Below are 16740 nucleotides of genomic sequence, written 5' to 3' on the forward strand. Positions count from 1 at the left end.
CTTGTATTATGATTCACATCATAAAAGAATCTTCAAGATAGAAACAAAAAGCTATGTTTTCTGGGAAAGCCACTTAAACTTTTACGGTCATTCTGGTTAACAACCTTAGTAGTTAATATGAAGTCCTACTTTGTTCCCAGCAATGCTGACATATCTACGTATCACCAGTGGTCCACCACCATGGTTATCAATGATTTGTGTAAAAATATACTGCTAAATTATAGTTTCTATATTTAAAACATTACAGAAAGAGGGAACAGATATGGGGACATATGTATATGTATAACTGATTCACTTTGTTATAAAGCAGAAACTAACACACCATTGTAAAGCAATTATACTCCAATAAAGATTAAAAAAAAAAAAACTGCACAGGAATGACCTACACACACACACACACACAAAACATTACAGCGACACCACATTGACATATAGCAAAGTGTTCACTTATTGCTAATTTCTATTTTTTAAATGCTTACAGTCAAAAAAAAGTTAAAAGGTTAGCCACAGAAAAAGTGCAATTTATAATTTTCAGAGCAATAAAGTAAACTTTAATTTAAAGAAATAAATAAAATGGAACCTTGCATGAAGAATTAAGAGATGGTGAAGGCAAGCTTCATAAGAAAAAGTATCTTCATAAGCATGACTTCCAATGACTACATAACGTCCATCCTCAAGATGCTTTTGTTATGTACCTGTACCCTTATCTCTGCACATGCACACCTGCACATGTACGTACTAGAGACAGTTTCACGTTTCAGAATAAGGTGAATTAAAATATGATGGACTTTTAAATTAATGTCCCAGTTAGATTCATCCGTTTAGGACCTACCTAACTGCTTCCAAAAAGGAGACACTGATCTCAGTGTTCTGAATACATAAAGTAATCCTTCCCAAAATACTAAGCATGCTGAGAGACACTTTTTTCGAAGATGCAGACTAAATCCTCAGCTCAAAAAAAGTCATAAAAGCTCAGAGAAGGCACCGAAGTAGTCTTCTGCTAAGTGGTACTAGAATTGGTTAAGAGTTGTTTTTACTGATTTAAAACTAACAATGCTACTTCCCGAAGGACCAGGGAAGTTTCCTACTTTGAGCTCTTAGAAAAAGTTGCTTACCACCTGGAAATTGTAATTAAAGTTCTAAGGGGGAAAATTTCAGAAACCACACATCCTTTCTAGCCCCTTCCTCTTTGATCAAGATAGCAGGTCGTGAACGTCTATGCTGCTAACACAACTCCAGCTGAATACACTCGTCCTTCCTCCACGGCCGGGAGTAAAGATCAATCGAGGCAAACAACAGCACAAGCGCCCTCTTCTGGTCAATATGATGTACATCAGCGTGTCAGGATGGGAGTTCAGTCGTTCCTCAATGCCCTTACCCCTCCTCTCAACTGCATTTTAAACTGCAGCTGAACAAAATTAAGATGACCCTTCATTGGAGTAACTAAGCTCTAAAGGAGATCTACTATAAGACAGGAGGCATCAGCACAAACATCTTTTTGAATTAATGCCTCCAGTTTTTGCAAAGTAAATGGCTTGGGAGGATTACATTTAATAGCGCAATTACAAACCAATTAATGGCATTAAAAGAGCTGGCGTCACTGAAAGCTGGCGATCAATATGTATAATAGGAAGCTGTCATCTCAGGGCAAAGGTGTTACCTTTAATATAATTCAGTGTGAGATATGTCAGATGGCTTTCTTTGAATGTATTAGTTCATACAGTGATATAATTTAACGACCCCCCCAAACACCAAACTGTAAGGAATTCGCTCTCCTCTTAAAAGCGTGCTAGCAGCCTTGGAGTTTCGTGGGAAGGTTACCTGGAACATGTGGAATGCCAGCTTCTCGTTGTACTCCCACTGCCGCATTGCCTGCTCCACGTCGGGCGGCACGGGGACAGGGCCATCGCCCGCGCTGGAAGCCAGGTGGTAGAAGTCGGAAATCTTGGCCAACTGCTCTCGAAGATACCTGGTAGATATTTGTGTCCACTCTGCATTTAGAAAAAAAAAAAAAATCCATTTCCAGCTACGATGAATGTAAGAACTTTTTCTTCCTTTCTGATTATCTTAAGGATGTACTTATAAAACAAACATCTATTACACAAAAATGGCTTTGGAAAACGTATGCAAGCACTGTTCAGAAAGGCACACCCACCCCAAAGCCCTTAAGTAATGCAAACTAGTGTAATGTGCCTGCCCCATGGGCTGGCAAGGATGCCTTGCCGGCCAGCTCTTCCCCTTGTCCCTCTGTGACCCCTGACCTAGGAGAAGAGATGCCCACACTCATATAAAAAAATATCAGAGGCACAAGCAGGAGATAGAACAGGGGAGGTGAGCGCTTTAAGCAATCACAATTCCAGACACAGAGAACAGACTTGTGGTTGCCAAGGGGGAGGACGGTGGAGGAGGGATGGATTGGGGGTTTAGGATTAGCGGATGCAAACTATTACATATACAGAATAGATAAACTAGGTCCTACTGTATATAGCACAGGGAACGATATTCAATCTCCTGGGATAAACCATAATGGAAAAGAATATGAAAGAGAATGTATATGTGTACGTATAACTGAGTCACTTTGCGTATAGCAGAAATTAACACAACATTGTAACTCAACTATACTTTAATAAAATTAATGTTTAAAAAATAAATTTAAAAAGAAATCACAATTCTACTCCAAAAGAATTCAAAATCCCCCCAAACGCAGCTCTTTTAAGGTACATTTTTCTGGCTCCAAGTCAGGGATCAAACATACCTAACTAAGGTGTGTTCTGTTTCTGTCAATCTGTAAGAAGACTGACCTTCCCAGCAGGCCAGCCCCAGACAGCGTTCCGCCCTGCACTCCCCCACCCCTGCCGGGGACACAAGAGGGGCCGCCTCTTGGACAACCATCTGGACCTTCAGTTATTCTACTCTCCCCAACCAACACAAGATGCCTCAGAACTCAATCAGAAAGAGTAGTGAGCGACAAAAGGTAGGAAACTGGGGAGGAAACAGAAAACGTAGCATTAAAAAAAAAAAAATCACTCAAAGTTTTCAAAAGTATCTGCCACATGGTCACAAATTAAATCAATGTGTTGCCTTTGACTACCATGAAGAATGTGATGCCAACTTTAGCCCATTCTGTGGATAAAAATGTAATAATTGCATGCTCACAGCCAAATTTCCCCAAGGATTAGTGAAACAGCATTTCAGAAGAAATCATCGCACTGAAGCATCACCACACAGTACTGTTTTCTCATTATTTCGGCAGTAGGTTCTCCACCCTTCTTATTTTTAAAGGAACCTATCTTGACAAAAGTAAGGGTAGAAACTAAACATCTATTAGAAATTGAGCGTTTTGATTTTATTTTTTAAGTACTACTAAAATTACTTGACAACAGTACCCAGAGATGATTAATGACTGCTAAGTTTTGGTCTAAACCACTTGTTCTAATTGTGTCTTATTTAAAACTGAAATTCAAATGCACATGTTAAGCATTGCTCCAGTAATAAGCCACCGCAAAAAGATGAACAGATACTAGGTCAACATTCTGTTCCTAGTATAATCGTTTTTCAGAAAGCACCACCAATAACAGATATTATTGTTAAAATTACTCCCTCGTCCTTAAAAACCAAACAATAAATGATCAATGTCATCATTTTCTGGTGCCCCTGGTATGGACTAATCATCTCATGACCTCACTTGTTCAGCAAAGCAAAATACCAACCATCAGATGAGAGGAGTTTAGCTTAGCTATAATAAGCAAAAACAAAAATAACAAGGATCCAAATCCTAGCTTTTGTGTGCCAAGCCTTGCTATTAACTCACTCTCAGTATGGTACTATTCTCAATGCCCCCTCAGAATATTTTAGCTTCAAGAGCTAAAAATAGCACACACATTCACACACACCCCTACTGTGTCTAGGGTATATTTTCTTTTCAAGATTGTTTTTTTAAAATATAGAAGAAATACGCATTCACTACAGAAAGTTTCTAATGCAGATATGACAAGAGAAAAATCTCATAATCATTAAAGTTTTATATTTTCTCAGTTTTCCTTTTTCCTTCTTGTGTGCTTGACTGTTTACATAAATATATGCATATCTTTTCAAGAATCTGAATATATCATTCCACAATTTGAATTCCTTTTAAAATTCAAACGGAATTCAAACATAGACCTCTTGGTCGTGTATTTTAACTTTAACCGTATTAACTGACATTAAGTTATCCTATCAATCAGACCGATTCAGAGACCTGGGACTGAAGGCAGTAGTCCAGTGTGAGCTAATATAAAAATTAGGATGCACACAAGATTTTCATTAAAAACAAAAAATAACAAATAGCCACCAGTACTGCACTCCTTAAAATTATTAGATTCACCGACACCTCTCATGCGTAGTTAGGACTGATCATTAAAAGGGAGAAATGAGGGCAGCAGCAGTGGCAAGACACACAGTGGTTCTCAGCCCTGAACGCAAATGCCATCACCAGAGGGGCTTTTACCAAACGCCAGTGTCTTCGGCCCCATCCCACCAGATTCTGATTTAATTGGTCTGGAGTGGGGACCCAGTCCTAAGTGATAAAAAGGAAATAGGAATGGTTAGAGATCTTAAGGAAGGTGGGGGAGCGAGGTTAAGGAGGTTCAAAGGTAGAAAGGCGCAGAAAGCGATGAAAGAGGCTGCTCTGAAAGTGGACCAGTTCTAAAATCGAGCAACTCAGAGGCCCTGGCTACATCTCTAGTTCACTGATGTCAGGTAGAACTCAAGGTCCATGAAGCCAGATTATTAGAAAGCTTACGAACGTGAATGTTACTGACGGTGGGTCAGGGGTCAGCACTGAAAAGAATGACCCGTCCTTTTCACAACACTCTCCCTAGCATCCAAGAATCCTGTAGCCACTATTCCTCTTGTGGATGCCTAACCCCCAAAACAGAAGGGATTTCAGAGGCCATGCAGTTCACCCTACCGTACAACAGATCCAGGCACTGCAGGCGTAACTCAAGGTCACACAGGTAAACCAGAAGCACACAAACAGGTGTGAGATGCCCCACTCCAGGACATGAAAATACACAAGTTGATAAATACATGATAGGTGAGAAGAGAGACGTGTCAAGTTACATTAAAAGATGATCTCTGAGGCTTTATGACCGCCTGGAGGGGTGGGATAGGGAGGGTGGGAGGGAGGGAGATGCAAGAGGGAAGAGATATGGGAACAGATGTATATGTATAACTGATTCACTTTGTTATAAAGCAGAAACTAACACACCATTGTGAAGCAATTATACTCCAATAAAGTTGTAAAAAAAAAAAAAAAAAAAAAAAAAGATGATCTCCCAGGGCCTGGAATACCTACAGTATTAATAAGAGAACTGGGAGCTCAGCAGAGGAGGAACATCCACCCTGGGGGCAAACACAGAGCACCCCAAATGCAGCAACGCTCACGGAGAGGGCGTCCTGGCAGCGTGACATAGCAGAGAAGCAATACAGGGCCGCACTGAGCGCTACCGGTAGAATGAACTTAGGGACAGGAGGGCCCTGGGTCCAAATCCTAGCTCTGCCACTGAGTCATGAGCAAGGCATCTAGCCTCAGCTAAACCTCAATCTCCTATTCTGCATCAGGGATCAATAATACATCCAGGTCAGTTACTGTAAGGATGAGTTACGTAGCACAGTGCCTGCACTGCAGAAGTTGATCAATAAGCGGTTGCTATCATCATTATTACTGGTATGAAGTTTTTAGAAAGGAAACTAAAGGTTAGACCTTGACTGCCCCTGATGTTAGACCCTGCTTCTGCCTCAGCTGAGCTGCAACGCCTAACATAATGCTCTGGATAAGTGTTTATGGATGCAATCAACGTCAATTTCATGGTTCCAAAACCTTCGATGGATCTGCAGTCCTTGATGAAGTGAGGTCAAACTCCTTAGCTGGGAATTAAAATCATTTCAAATACTATCTACCATTACATACTCATACACACTCAAGGTGCCAGCTCAAGGTGTTTTCTCTCTGACTCTCATGCCTATGATGCTCTATCAACAGGACCTTCCATAACCACCTGTGTTCAGGGCTGGGAATATTTCTGGGCCCAATTCAGATGTCACGTCTCGTGTAGCCTTCCCTAGTCTCTGGACACCACCCCACCACCTAGCGGGGATCTCTCTCTCTCTTCTCTAACTGATGTATTAGAATTTCCTCCATCTCTTTCATTCCCCATAAAATTATTCTTTATGTGCTCAAGATCTAAGTATTGACTTTGAGTCAATACACTATAAAGTCCTCCCAAAATAAAGCGACTAAATCAAGTTCCTCCGCAATTATCCTGCCTATCAAATCTTCAAACATCTTCGCTTTCTAGTTTAAACTCATCACTGCAGACCTAGAAGGTTTCAAACACCACTGTAGGGAAAATGCCAAATTCCCTCTCTAGTGCACTCCGCCTTTGTTACAACCAATGCAACTAGAAGCGCCCGTTCATCAGTGTGCTACAAGAGGCCCACGCAAATACAGAACTTTCTGTTCTTTTTAATAAACTTCCAGTAAATGTAAGTATAAATATAAACTTTACACACACACACCCTAATATATATATATATATATATATATATATATATCCTTTAGTTTTGTGAAGGCTTATTTTCCTTGCTAAATTCTTTCCTTTTATCAAAACCAGTGGGAACCCACTACATAAAATAGATGCAAGAAAGCTTGCTTTGTAAAAACTCCAACCGAGTCCAGAGACGAAGGTGCACACCTTTAAAGTGATCCACTTGAATCGGCACTTAAGTCAATTCCAATGACGGGCTCCTCAGTGGAAAAACCTATATCCTCAAACATTCTCCCTGAAGCTACACCACTACAATAAAAGGTTCTTGCCTCTCCACGGTGAGAACGAACAGACCGCTTCTCAAAACTGCAGGACGTAGAGGATTTAACCAGCCCGACTTTGGTGCAAACCTGCCTTCGGTGCAGACAGATGGGAGGATGGGGAGGGTGTGGGGGGGAGAAGGAAAGTTCAGTATATATAAGCTGCTGCACCCTCCACCTGTGAGCCCCCAAGAAAATGACTGAAAGATTTTCTCGTTTTCTGTTGTTAAAACGCTTTCTGGATCAAAGGATGCCATCAACAAAGTGAAAAGGCAAACTCACAAAATGGGGAGAAAATATTTGCTAATCATTTATCTGACAGGGGACTTGGAGCTAGAATATATAATGAATGATTACAACTCAATAATAAAGAGGTGAATAATCAATCCATTTTTTTAAATGGGCAAAGGATCCGAATAAACATTTCTCCAAAGAATATAAACAAATGGCCAATAAGCACATGAAAAGATGCTCAACGTCAATAGCCACCAGGGAAATGCAAATCAAAACCACATTAGGGTACCACTAGGACAGTTATCAACAAGAAGACGGATAATACCAACTTTTTGGGGAGGATGTGTGGAAACTAGGGTCCTCATACGTTGCTGGTGGGAATGTAAAATGATGTAGCCACCGTGGAAAACAGTTTGGCAGTTTCTCAAAAGGTTGAACATAGAGTTAACATATAACCTATCAAGTCCACAACTGGTTATATACCCAAGAGAAAGGAAAACACATGCCCACACAAAGATTTGTACACACTTACAGCAGCATGGTTCATAACAGCCAAGAAGTGGAAGCGATTCAAATGTCCATCAACTGATGAATGGGTAAATAAAATGTCTGATATGCCTATAATGGGATACCACTCAGCCATCAGAAGTCATGAACTACTGATAGTACAACATGGATGAACCTTGAAAACATTATACTAACTGACAGACACCTGTTTCAAAGAACCACATATGTTATGATTCCAGTTAGATGAAATGTCCAAAATAGGCCAACCTATAGGGCTGAGGGGGGCTGATGGGAAATGGGGAGTGACTGCCAATGGGTACGAGATTCCCTTCAGGGTGATAAAAATATTCTAAAATGTAATGATGGTTTCACAACTCTGTAAACACATGAAAAACCTCTAAACTGTATACTTAACATGAACTGTAAAACAGTATACATTGTATCTCAGTAAAGCTATTATATAATTTTTTAATGTTTTCTTGAAATACCTTACTACCAATAAAAATTCATCAGCGTTTCATGAAGTAAAAGAAAAGACTACTCCGCACGGATGAAAAGTAATCCATGACGAAAGGACGAGACTTTGAGGGGCCCAGGGAGGAGGTGTGGTTAGGGAGGAGAATAAGGGTAGAAGCAGGCGTGTCCAAGAGGGTGAACAGTTAAACCTGGGTGATGCGTAACAGGGACTTTATTACATTCTCCTATATTTGTCCATGCTTGAAATGTCCATAATAAAGGGCTTAAAAAAGTTAATCAGGTGAATTCTATAAAACGATTCACAGGAAACTGGAAATCCCGTATTCGGCCACTGGTCAAACTCGGGGAGTGAAAGGCGGGGCGGGGAACAGAGTGTCGGATAAAGAAGAGCCCCAGGGAAAACCGCTGCCTCAGGGCGACGGGAGACCAAAGGAGAGTCACCCCACCGGCTGGAATGTTGGTTCTGCTGAACGGGCGGTTAGTGAGATCAGGCCCTTTGGCTGAAAAGCAGGAAACGTACGTGTGTGTGGTGTGCGCACGCGCGTGTATGCAGGTGGCGGGGGGGCGGGGGAGTGTGTGGAATGGATGGATGGGCTGTTGCCACTCCGTGGAAATGCTATGGTGCGATAAATTCCTGAATCTTTTTTTATGCTTTAAGTTTTCCTCTCACTTAGAATTAACTGTACAACACTGGGGCTAAATGGCAAATAGTGAATATCTGTTTTTGTCTGGATGAGTAATTTTACCATGTTATTTTTAACTGGCTATTTCTCTCTGGTTTTACTTACTGGCAATGACACTAAGTACTGTCACTTGGGGATCAAGGTGACAACTCAAGAAAAAATAAAAATCACAGGCATTTGGCAGCAAACATTAAATGTCTACGGAGGGCCAGAAGCTCTCCCGGGGTCTGGAGCTACAAAGGTGAGAAGAAAGCAGTGCCCACCTGAGGTGATTCATCCCTGAGGTAGAGAGACACACAGGGACACAGATACTGACTGACAGCAATGAGGTAAGCGCTCTGACACGCCATGGGACACAGGAGATGAAGCAAGGGGATGCTTTAGCCAAGTCTGGAGGGAAGGTACAAAGGAGTTCCACAGGGAGAAAGAGCAGTGTGTTAACATCCCAGGCCATGCGGACAGCCGCAAGGCAGAGGGAGAAAGGGTCCCCCGTGAGGCGAGGGAGGTGGCCCAGGCCAGAGGTCCTCAAACGCGATGGCAGAAAATGGTCACCAGAGGGCGCCAGTTGGCTAAACATACCGATTTAGCTTTGACTCCGAGATTTCCACCCTGTGAGTCTGGACTGGGGTCCAGAAATCTGCGTTTATAACCGATAGCCCAGGCAGTAGTGACAAGCTATGGAGTTTGATCTTTTGCCACGAATGACTCAAAGCCATTGAAGAATTTTAAGCAAAGGAAAGAGGAGATCAGATATGTAAATTAAGAGTCTCTCTCAGAAGTTGCAGTTGGGGGGGGTGGGGGTGGCAGGGAGGGAGACAAATTGAAACGAGGCTGCAAAGTCCAGTGAAGAGGTGACTGAGGAGGGTACAAAAAAAGAGGCAGGTAGAATTGTAAGCAACCTGACGGTGGAGAGGGAGAAACAGAGAGGGGTGGGCAGCTTCCAGGTCTCCCTGTGGGGCAGCTGAGCAGATCACGGTGCCACAGAACGGGATGTGGAACAGAGAGCGGGGCGGGGGGAGGGTAAGGGGGCTAAATCCAATGCATTTGTTTTCATGAACGTGTTGTTTTAATTCAACTTTATTTTGAGATAATCATAGATTCACATGCAGTTGTAAGAAACAATATAGAGAGACCCCGTGTACATTTTACCTACTTTTGCCAAATGTTAACACCTTGCAAAACGACAGGACAATATCACAACCGGGATACTGACATGGACACAATCCGCCGATCTTATTCAGGTGTCCCAGATATTCATGGGAAGATGTGTCCAGGGGCAGGCGGATACACAGGTCTGACATTCAGAAGGCTCAGGGTGAAGATATGGATGTGGGGAGCTCTATCATACGTGGGTTCAAGGCCTAAACGACGGGACTATGACTGCAGAAGTACCCAGCGGACACAGCCCCAGGTGTAGGAAGGCTTGTTCTGCAGAGTAAGAATACGGCTTGTGCACTAACTAACTCAGCCCTCTCCTGAGCCCTCAGCGTATGTTTCCTCGCTTGGTGGTGAAGAACCCAGGTTCTAGACTCAGGTGGCCTGGTTCCTGTAGCAGCTCGAATCACTTGGCAGCTTTGGAGTCTTGGGCAAGTCACTCAGCCTTTGGATGCGTCAGTTACTTGTCTATCAAACAGGCTGATAAGTGTTACTTAGCCTATATGGCTATTTTGAGAATTAAGTAAGATATAAGATGCTTAGAACTGGGACACAGTTTGCTGTGTCACAGCACAGTGTGCTTCTGAGAGGAAACAAACTTGCATGATTTACAGGCCGGGTGGCCAGGAGCCCCCAGATGGGCAGGAAGTAACCTTGGCTGGAAGTAGGAACTCTCTGGCCGAGACAGGAAGACAGGTGAGGACTGGCTGCTGCACGTAAGTCTGTACAGGTGTGTGTCGGGGTGGAAGCGAACAGGTGGCTGAGGGAGACTGACACAGAGTCTGTTCCTCTCTGAAGTCCAAGAGAAGGGTGGTGAGACAGGGGAGGGAGCCTGCAGACAGAGGTGAAGGTGCAACCAACCAACCAACCGCTCTGAGGAGGGAGGGACAATGCCCCCCCAAAAGATAAGGGCCCTTACAGGGCAATATATAAATAACTGTGCAGTTGTGTGACTGATGCTTAATGCCTAAGGATCTCAGGGTGAAAAAGAGACTAAGTGGCCAACCAAGGAAACGTGCGGCAAGCTCTTGAGCAGGGAGAGGAGGAGGGGCTGACGAGGAGGGAGCAAAAGAGCCTTGAGTCCCAAAGCAGCAAGGAGACTCCTAACCGCCTGCCTGCCTTCGAGAAGCCGGGCAGCATCTCATACCTGAGGACAGCCTTTGACCCTTTTCTTGGTTTTCCCCTCTCGCTGTCAGGTCTCCGATTCCTGTTCCCAGGCTAATGCAGACAAATGCTAACTGTTGCATTTAGGGATTTTTTTTCCAGTTGTCCTTTTTCTCTGTCAACCCCATAAGTGCATCTGAAGCCAAAGGCAGAATCCAGTTTTAGCGCCTGGAACGAGAATGCCGTATCCAGCCCATCAACCACAGCACGAGCTTCTGGGCAGCACCGCCTCACGGTTTCCTCCTGACAGAGGGGCACGTGCGAAACGCCTGCCGTGACAGCCCCACCCCTTCTGGGGGGCGGGGGGCCGTTGGAAATGAATGTTCTAGTTATCAGAGGGCGAGTTCCTCAAATCCTTCCCAACTTTTTTTTTTATTAGTTTCTGCTTTATAACAAAGTGAATCAGTCATACATATACATATGTCCCCATATCCCTTCCCTCTTGCATCTCCCTCCCTCCCACCCTCCCTATCCCACCCCTCCAGGCGGTCACAAAGCACCTTCCCAACTTCTGAGCGAGCGACGGCCTTGGCCTAGCTGAGATATTCCTCTCATGGAATAACAGGGATGTTATTTTTCCAAATATTAAAGTGGTGCGTCTACTTAACCCCGTAGGACAAGTCCCCACCGCCTTCCACATCTGAGACCAGGCTGAGGACTTCATCGCCCCAGGAGAGGACAGCTAGGGCAAGACAAGAGCCTCGAGGAGGAGACCACAGATCGGCCTCCCTGTGAACAGGAGAACATGCCTCTGCGCGTTCCTGCAGCCTTGGGAATAAAGGGGGGCCCTCCTGAGGATTTGTGGGGAGGAGAAACGCAGGCGCAGTGTGAGTGAAAGACCCACTGCCGGCCCTACTGGAGGCGCCAAAGCTACTGAAATTACACTACATCGGACGCTTGGTTACCCTTGCCCCTCCTCCAGCTTCTGCTACAGAGGAAGCAGTAGAAAGCCCCGGTCATTTGTGGAGCAAAAATAAACTACATTTTCTTTTCTTTTTTTCCTTTTTGCGCTTTGCATTGGAATTTAATTCCATGACCAGTTGTGCTTTGAGTAAAGTTTCTACAGTAAGAACGGCACTGTGTTTACTTCTTAGGTCCTAGACGTAGTTGCTGTAAAGTCTGTAATTCTGAACAAGAGTCTTCCACTAGGACGCGAATACAAATACTATAGACATCACATCGCCAGATAACCGTGCAAAGAAACTCCAGACCAAAAGGCTCTAAAACACAAAAACGCTTACACATCATACAGACCACGCAGACCCATCCCCCGTATCCTCTCCTCCAGCACTCACCTGGTTTTATTTTGCTGGAGATTCCAAGACCGTATGATATATTGTACAGTACGATATCATATATCAATATGATATGTTTATTTCCATCTATTCATCTTAGTTGTGTTACTCTCACAAAGATGTTCCAACTGACCATTTATCGACCCTTAATGTGTTTTCTATCCTGTCAATATATTCTATATATTCCTCGACTCCAAAATCATGGTGAGTTGAAATGGGCAGAAGAGCCACTTTATTGCAGGGATTTCATTTGGAAGATTATACACACTTTGTCTGAAAATGACCCTGAAACTTAGAGTAAGTCTTTTTTAACTTAAAAAAAAAAAAAAAAAAAAAGCTTTCTATTCATCATGGAATTAACATTCCCGTACAAATTGCAAAAAGAAAAGATCCAGCTTTTATAAGTATTACAAAGTTAGTAGCTCAGAGCCCCTTACAAGAGCAAGGCGCTCTGTGCACGGCACAGAACAAGCACCCATTTTCTGAAAGGAACGTAAAAACATGCACTAAAGATACACATAAAAATACATTTCAGAAGATACATAAGAAACGTTACAAAAATTCCTTCTGAAGTGTGTGACGAGGGGCCACAGGAGGACACAGTGAGGTGACACTTCACTGCGCCCTTTGGGGTATTTTGTGTTTTTCTACTATGGATATGTGTTACCTACTTTAAAAAAATTTTTAAGTCACACAAGCAGCTGTCTTTTCTCAAAATCCTCCTGTTTATGCTTTAAGCAATAGATCTACAAGATGCACGACAAATAAAAAAACTCATGAAACACTGAGCTTTTTGAGACACCCCTCACAGCTCACTCCATCCCAGCCTCACAGTCGCCCCTCTGATATGAGCCGCTTAGAAACTCTGCAAAGCAAACAGGACCCAGAAATGGAAGTCCAGGATGGAATTCTCAGTTCTCCCACTTTCCATGGATCTTCTCACCCTAATTTGTAAAATGGAGATACCTAGCTACCTCAGAGGGATTTTGTGAGGACTGCCCCAACTGACAATATATAAAACCAGGCTGCAAGCTACAAAAACTTCTAACAAACAGATATTTTTGCTGTATAATATGTTCCAGGTTTAGATGTACATGTACGTATGGATAGCCATAGACAGCAAAGAACTAAATTTTAATTAAATTGGGACTCTGATCACTATTTTTATCACACATTCATTAGTTCAACCAGGAGTCAACACTCAAAGTGACTAGAAAACAGAGAGACTGTTGAGTGGCAGTGGGTTCTGAACAGGAAATTCAAGACCAGGTAATTCACCCAAACCAGCAAGACCAACAGAACCAACAGTGGTAAAGACCAAAGCAAATACAGGACACATAAAAGAACTATAGGGGCTTCCCTGGTGGCGCAGTGGTTGAGAATCTGCCTGCTAACGCAGGGGACACGGGTTCGAGCCCTGGTCCGGGAGGATCCCACATGCCGCGGAGCAACTAGGCCCATGAGCCACTACTGAGCCTGCGCGTCTGGAGCCTGTGCTCCGCAACGAGAGGCCGCAACAGTGAGAGGCCCGCGCACCGCGATGAAGAGTGGCCCCCGTTTGCCGCAACTAGAGAAAGTCCTCGCACAGAAACGAAGACGCAACACAGCGAAAATTAATTAATTAATTAATTAATAAACTCTTACCCCCAACATCTTCTTTAAAAAAAAAAAAAAAAAGAACTATAAATGTAACTCATTTGCTCTCAGTGTGCCAGAGAGGAAGACAACTAGCTAATTTAAGACCAAGAAATACTTTTTAAGATGTGAAAACAAAACAAAGCAAAAATTTCCCCATTTTTACTTAAAGGCTAGATTTCTTTAGGGCCCAGCGCATATTTAACTCTTAAAGAAAACCTCCCTTAATTTTTCCAGCCTCCCAGTCGTTTCCTATATGATTACCAGTAATCATGTACTGACTGTTGCTCTGTGTTTTATGTATGCCTCTTGTTTTCACAAAAATGCCTTTAAGGCAGCCCCCTTGAAGGCAGACAGCACAGCCTCCATTTGGTTAAAAACTTCACAGCATCTACACCAGTGCAGAGAATCTTAATATACTTTTTTTTTAACTAAATCACTCTTTATTCAAATGAAATATAATAAGTTCTCTGAATGCATTTCTCTAAGAAATTCAAAAAGCAATCATGAGCAGACATTACCTTTAACTGATCATAAACACACACACACACACACACACACACACAACCAACAACCACCACCACTCCCACATACTAGCATTCTAACATGGGCCCAGCTCTAACATTTTTACTTTAGAAAAAGCTGAAACATGTTTCCATAGGGCAACAATGTGGAATGCAGAGTGACACTGTAGCATATTAAACTCGATGAGAACATTTAAAAGTGTATATAAATCAGGAAAGTACAATGGCGGTTGACGGAGGTGGAGGGAGGGCAGGGGGGGAAAGGAGAGTTTATGTAACGAGTACAGAGCTTCAGTTTTGCAAGATGAAAAAGTTCTGGAGACCTGTCGCACAACCATGTGCAGACAGTTAGACTGTACTATACATATAAAATGGTCAAGATGATAAATTTGATGTGATTTTTCCTTCAATTTTTAAGTCTGTGTAAATTTTACATATCCAATTAACTGAACAACTACACACCTGGAAAAATATAAAAGTCTTCCAATTTTTGTTAAGGTCCCAAGCAGCAAGCACTTGGCTGAGTGAAAAGTAAGCTCTCGTAATATTATCTAAGAAGAACTAAAACTCTAATGCATTCCCTGAGCTTCCTTCAAATCTTTTGCATGAAACACATTTTTTTTCAGCAAGGTACCTTCCAGAAAAGGTATCAACAACACAAAAATAGAGAGTAATAATTTGGGACTGAGATTAGGCTTAGCTAACTTTTTATTTATATCCAAGTTACACTTGCACGTGTCTTAGAGTCCAATAGCTCTATATGACTTATTGTGAAAACCAGCAGCCCACTGTCCATAAACTCCTCCATTTCTCATTCCCCAAAAGCAATTATTTTCAATTCTTTCCTCCCCTGTGTTTCTTTTGTTGACCGCTTTATCTCTAAATAACATACGTGCAGTTGTACTTCCTGATTTTAAGCATTATCTGTTAGCTTCCTACTATGGAAGATGATGGAATATTCAGCTCTCCTTCACCTCCCACCAAGACGTTCTGTACTTAGATATTTCCTTTCTTCCTAACATATAGCAGATTTTCATTCTGAATCTAGTATATGTTTATAGCCGGGTAAGACAAATAAGTAACCATGTCCTTGTTACTAGAAACCATGTCATTATCCAGGTAACAGATATGAAATAAAGGTAAAATCAAAGAAATTAATAAAAATCTTTAATGTTAAATGGAAATGTTAGAGATAAATTGGAAATAGGAATATAAACTCCCATAGGAATGCACAACATGTGTACACACACATGTATTCACAGATCTATATGTATCCCATCCATCCAGATAGGGCTTAGATGCCATGACATCCTAGTAGCAACAAGCTACTAGCAACAGCATCCAGATCTTGCTTTCTAAATACTATTCCCCACTAGAAAGAAGTAGCGTTCCATAAAGAAATGGCTGATTGCAGACCTGAGGCAGAAAAAGTACAAGATGAACCTGGGAGACTTTCTGTGCCAAAAAAAGAAGGGGGTGCTCTAAGTCAGATGGTGTCATGTCAAAGGATACAAAAGATCTTGAAACGTCTTCCATTGGCCACCTTTGGGACAACTGGAACACTAAAATGAACAACAAGTATAACAGGTTGCAAAATGCTGAACGAAGGAATATCAGTAAGCCCATAACAATGACCAAAGATAAATTTTTTTAAATAAGAAAAAAAAAAGGAGAAACTCAATTATTAAAGAACTAAATGTGCAATGACAGCAATTCTTACTCTGAAAACTGATACTCAGAGGAAAAGAATTTAGCATTTATTCTGCCTTTTTTTTTTTAGAAAGAATTATGATTTATCACAGCTGATGAGGGAAAGCCCATTTTTACAGAAGAATGCCAACATCTAGCCATTCCCAGTGAAATAATGGTTTTGGACTTGGTTCATCAACGGATGCTAAAACGTTCAGGTGAAAGGAATGGAACAGTTGCACGTGCCAAAGTTGTACCCATAGGTCCTGTTCCTTCTATTGGAGGGTGGCTTTAACTGGATACAGCCAGAGTTACCTCACCAATTAAAACCTATTTTTCATGCCTAGGTAAAGCATGCATTTAAATTATGCTTATGCAAGCATATCTGTCCAGCCTTCAAGGTTACTTTCATAGTAAACAAGGCAGATATCTCCTTTATGACAAATAAGATACAAGGACCATGTGCAAATGTGGAGGCAATCTTGACTTGAAACTCAAAACTTGTCCCTGGAATCAAAAAAAGTATGCAC

The 16740-nt window shown here is 42.2% G+C and overlaps 1 protein-coding gene across 1 annotated transcript in view; it reads right to left on the reverse strand.

Annotated features, from left to right (window-relative positions):
• MED12L (mediator complex subunit 12L) overlaps positions 1-16740 on the reverse strand; it is a 319746-nt gene that overhangs the window by 252737 nt on the left and 50269 nt on the right. Inside the window, exon 6 of the mRNA XM_081234367.1 lies at positions 1822-1991. Within this exon, the coding sequence (XP_081090493.1) occupies positions 1822-1991 (170 nt within the window). The remainder of the gene's footprint in view (positions 1-1821; positions 1992-16740) is intronic.

Source organism: Mesoplodon bidens (assembly GCF_964165515.1).
Source record: "Mesoplodon bidens genome assembly, chromosome: 5".
Taxonomy (NCBI): domain Eukaryota; kingdom Metazoa; phylum Chordata; class Mammalia; order Artiodactyla; family Ziphiidae; genus Mesoplodon; species Mesoplodon bidens.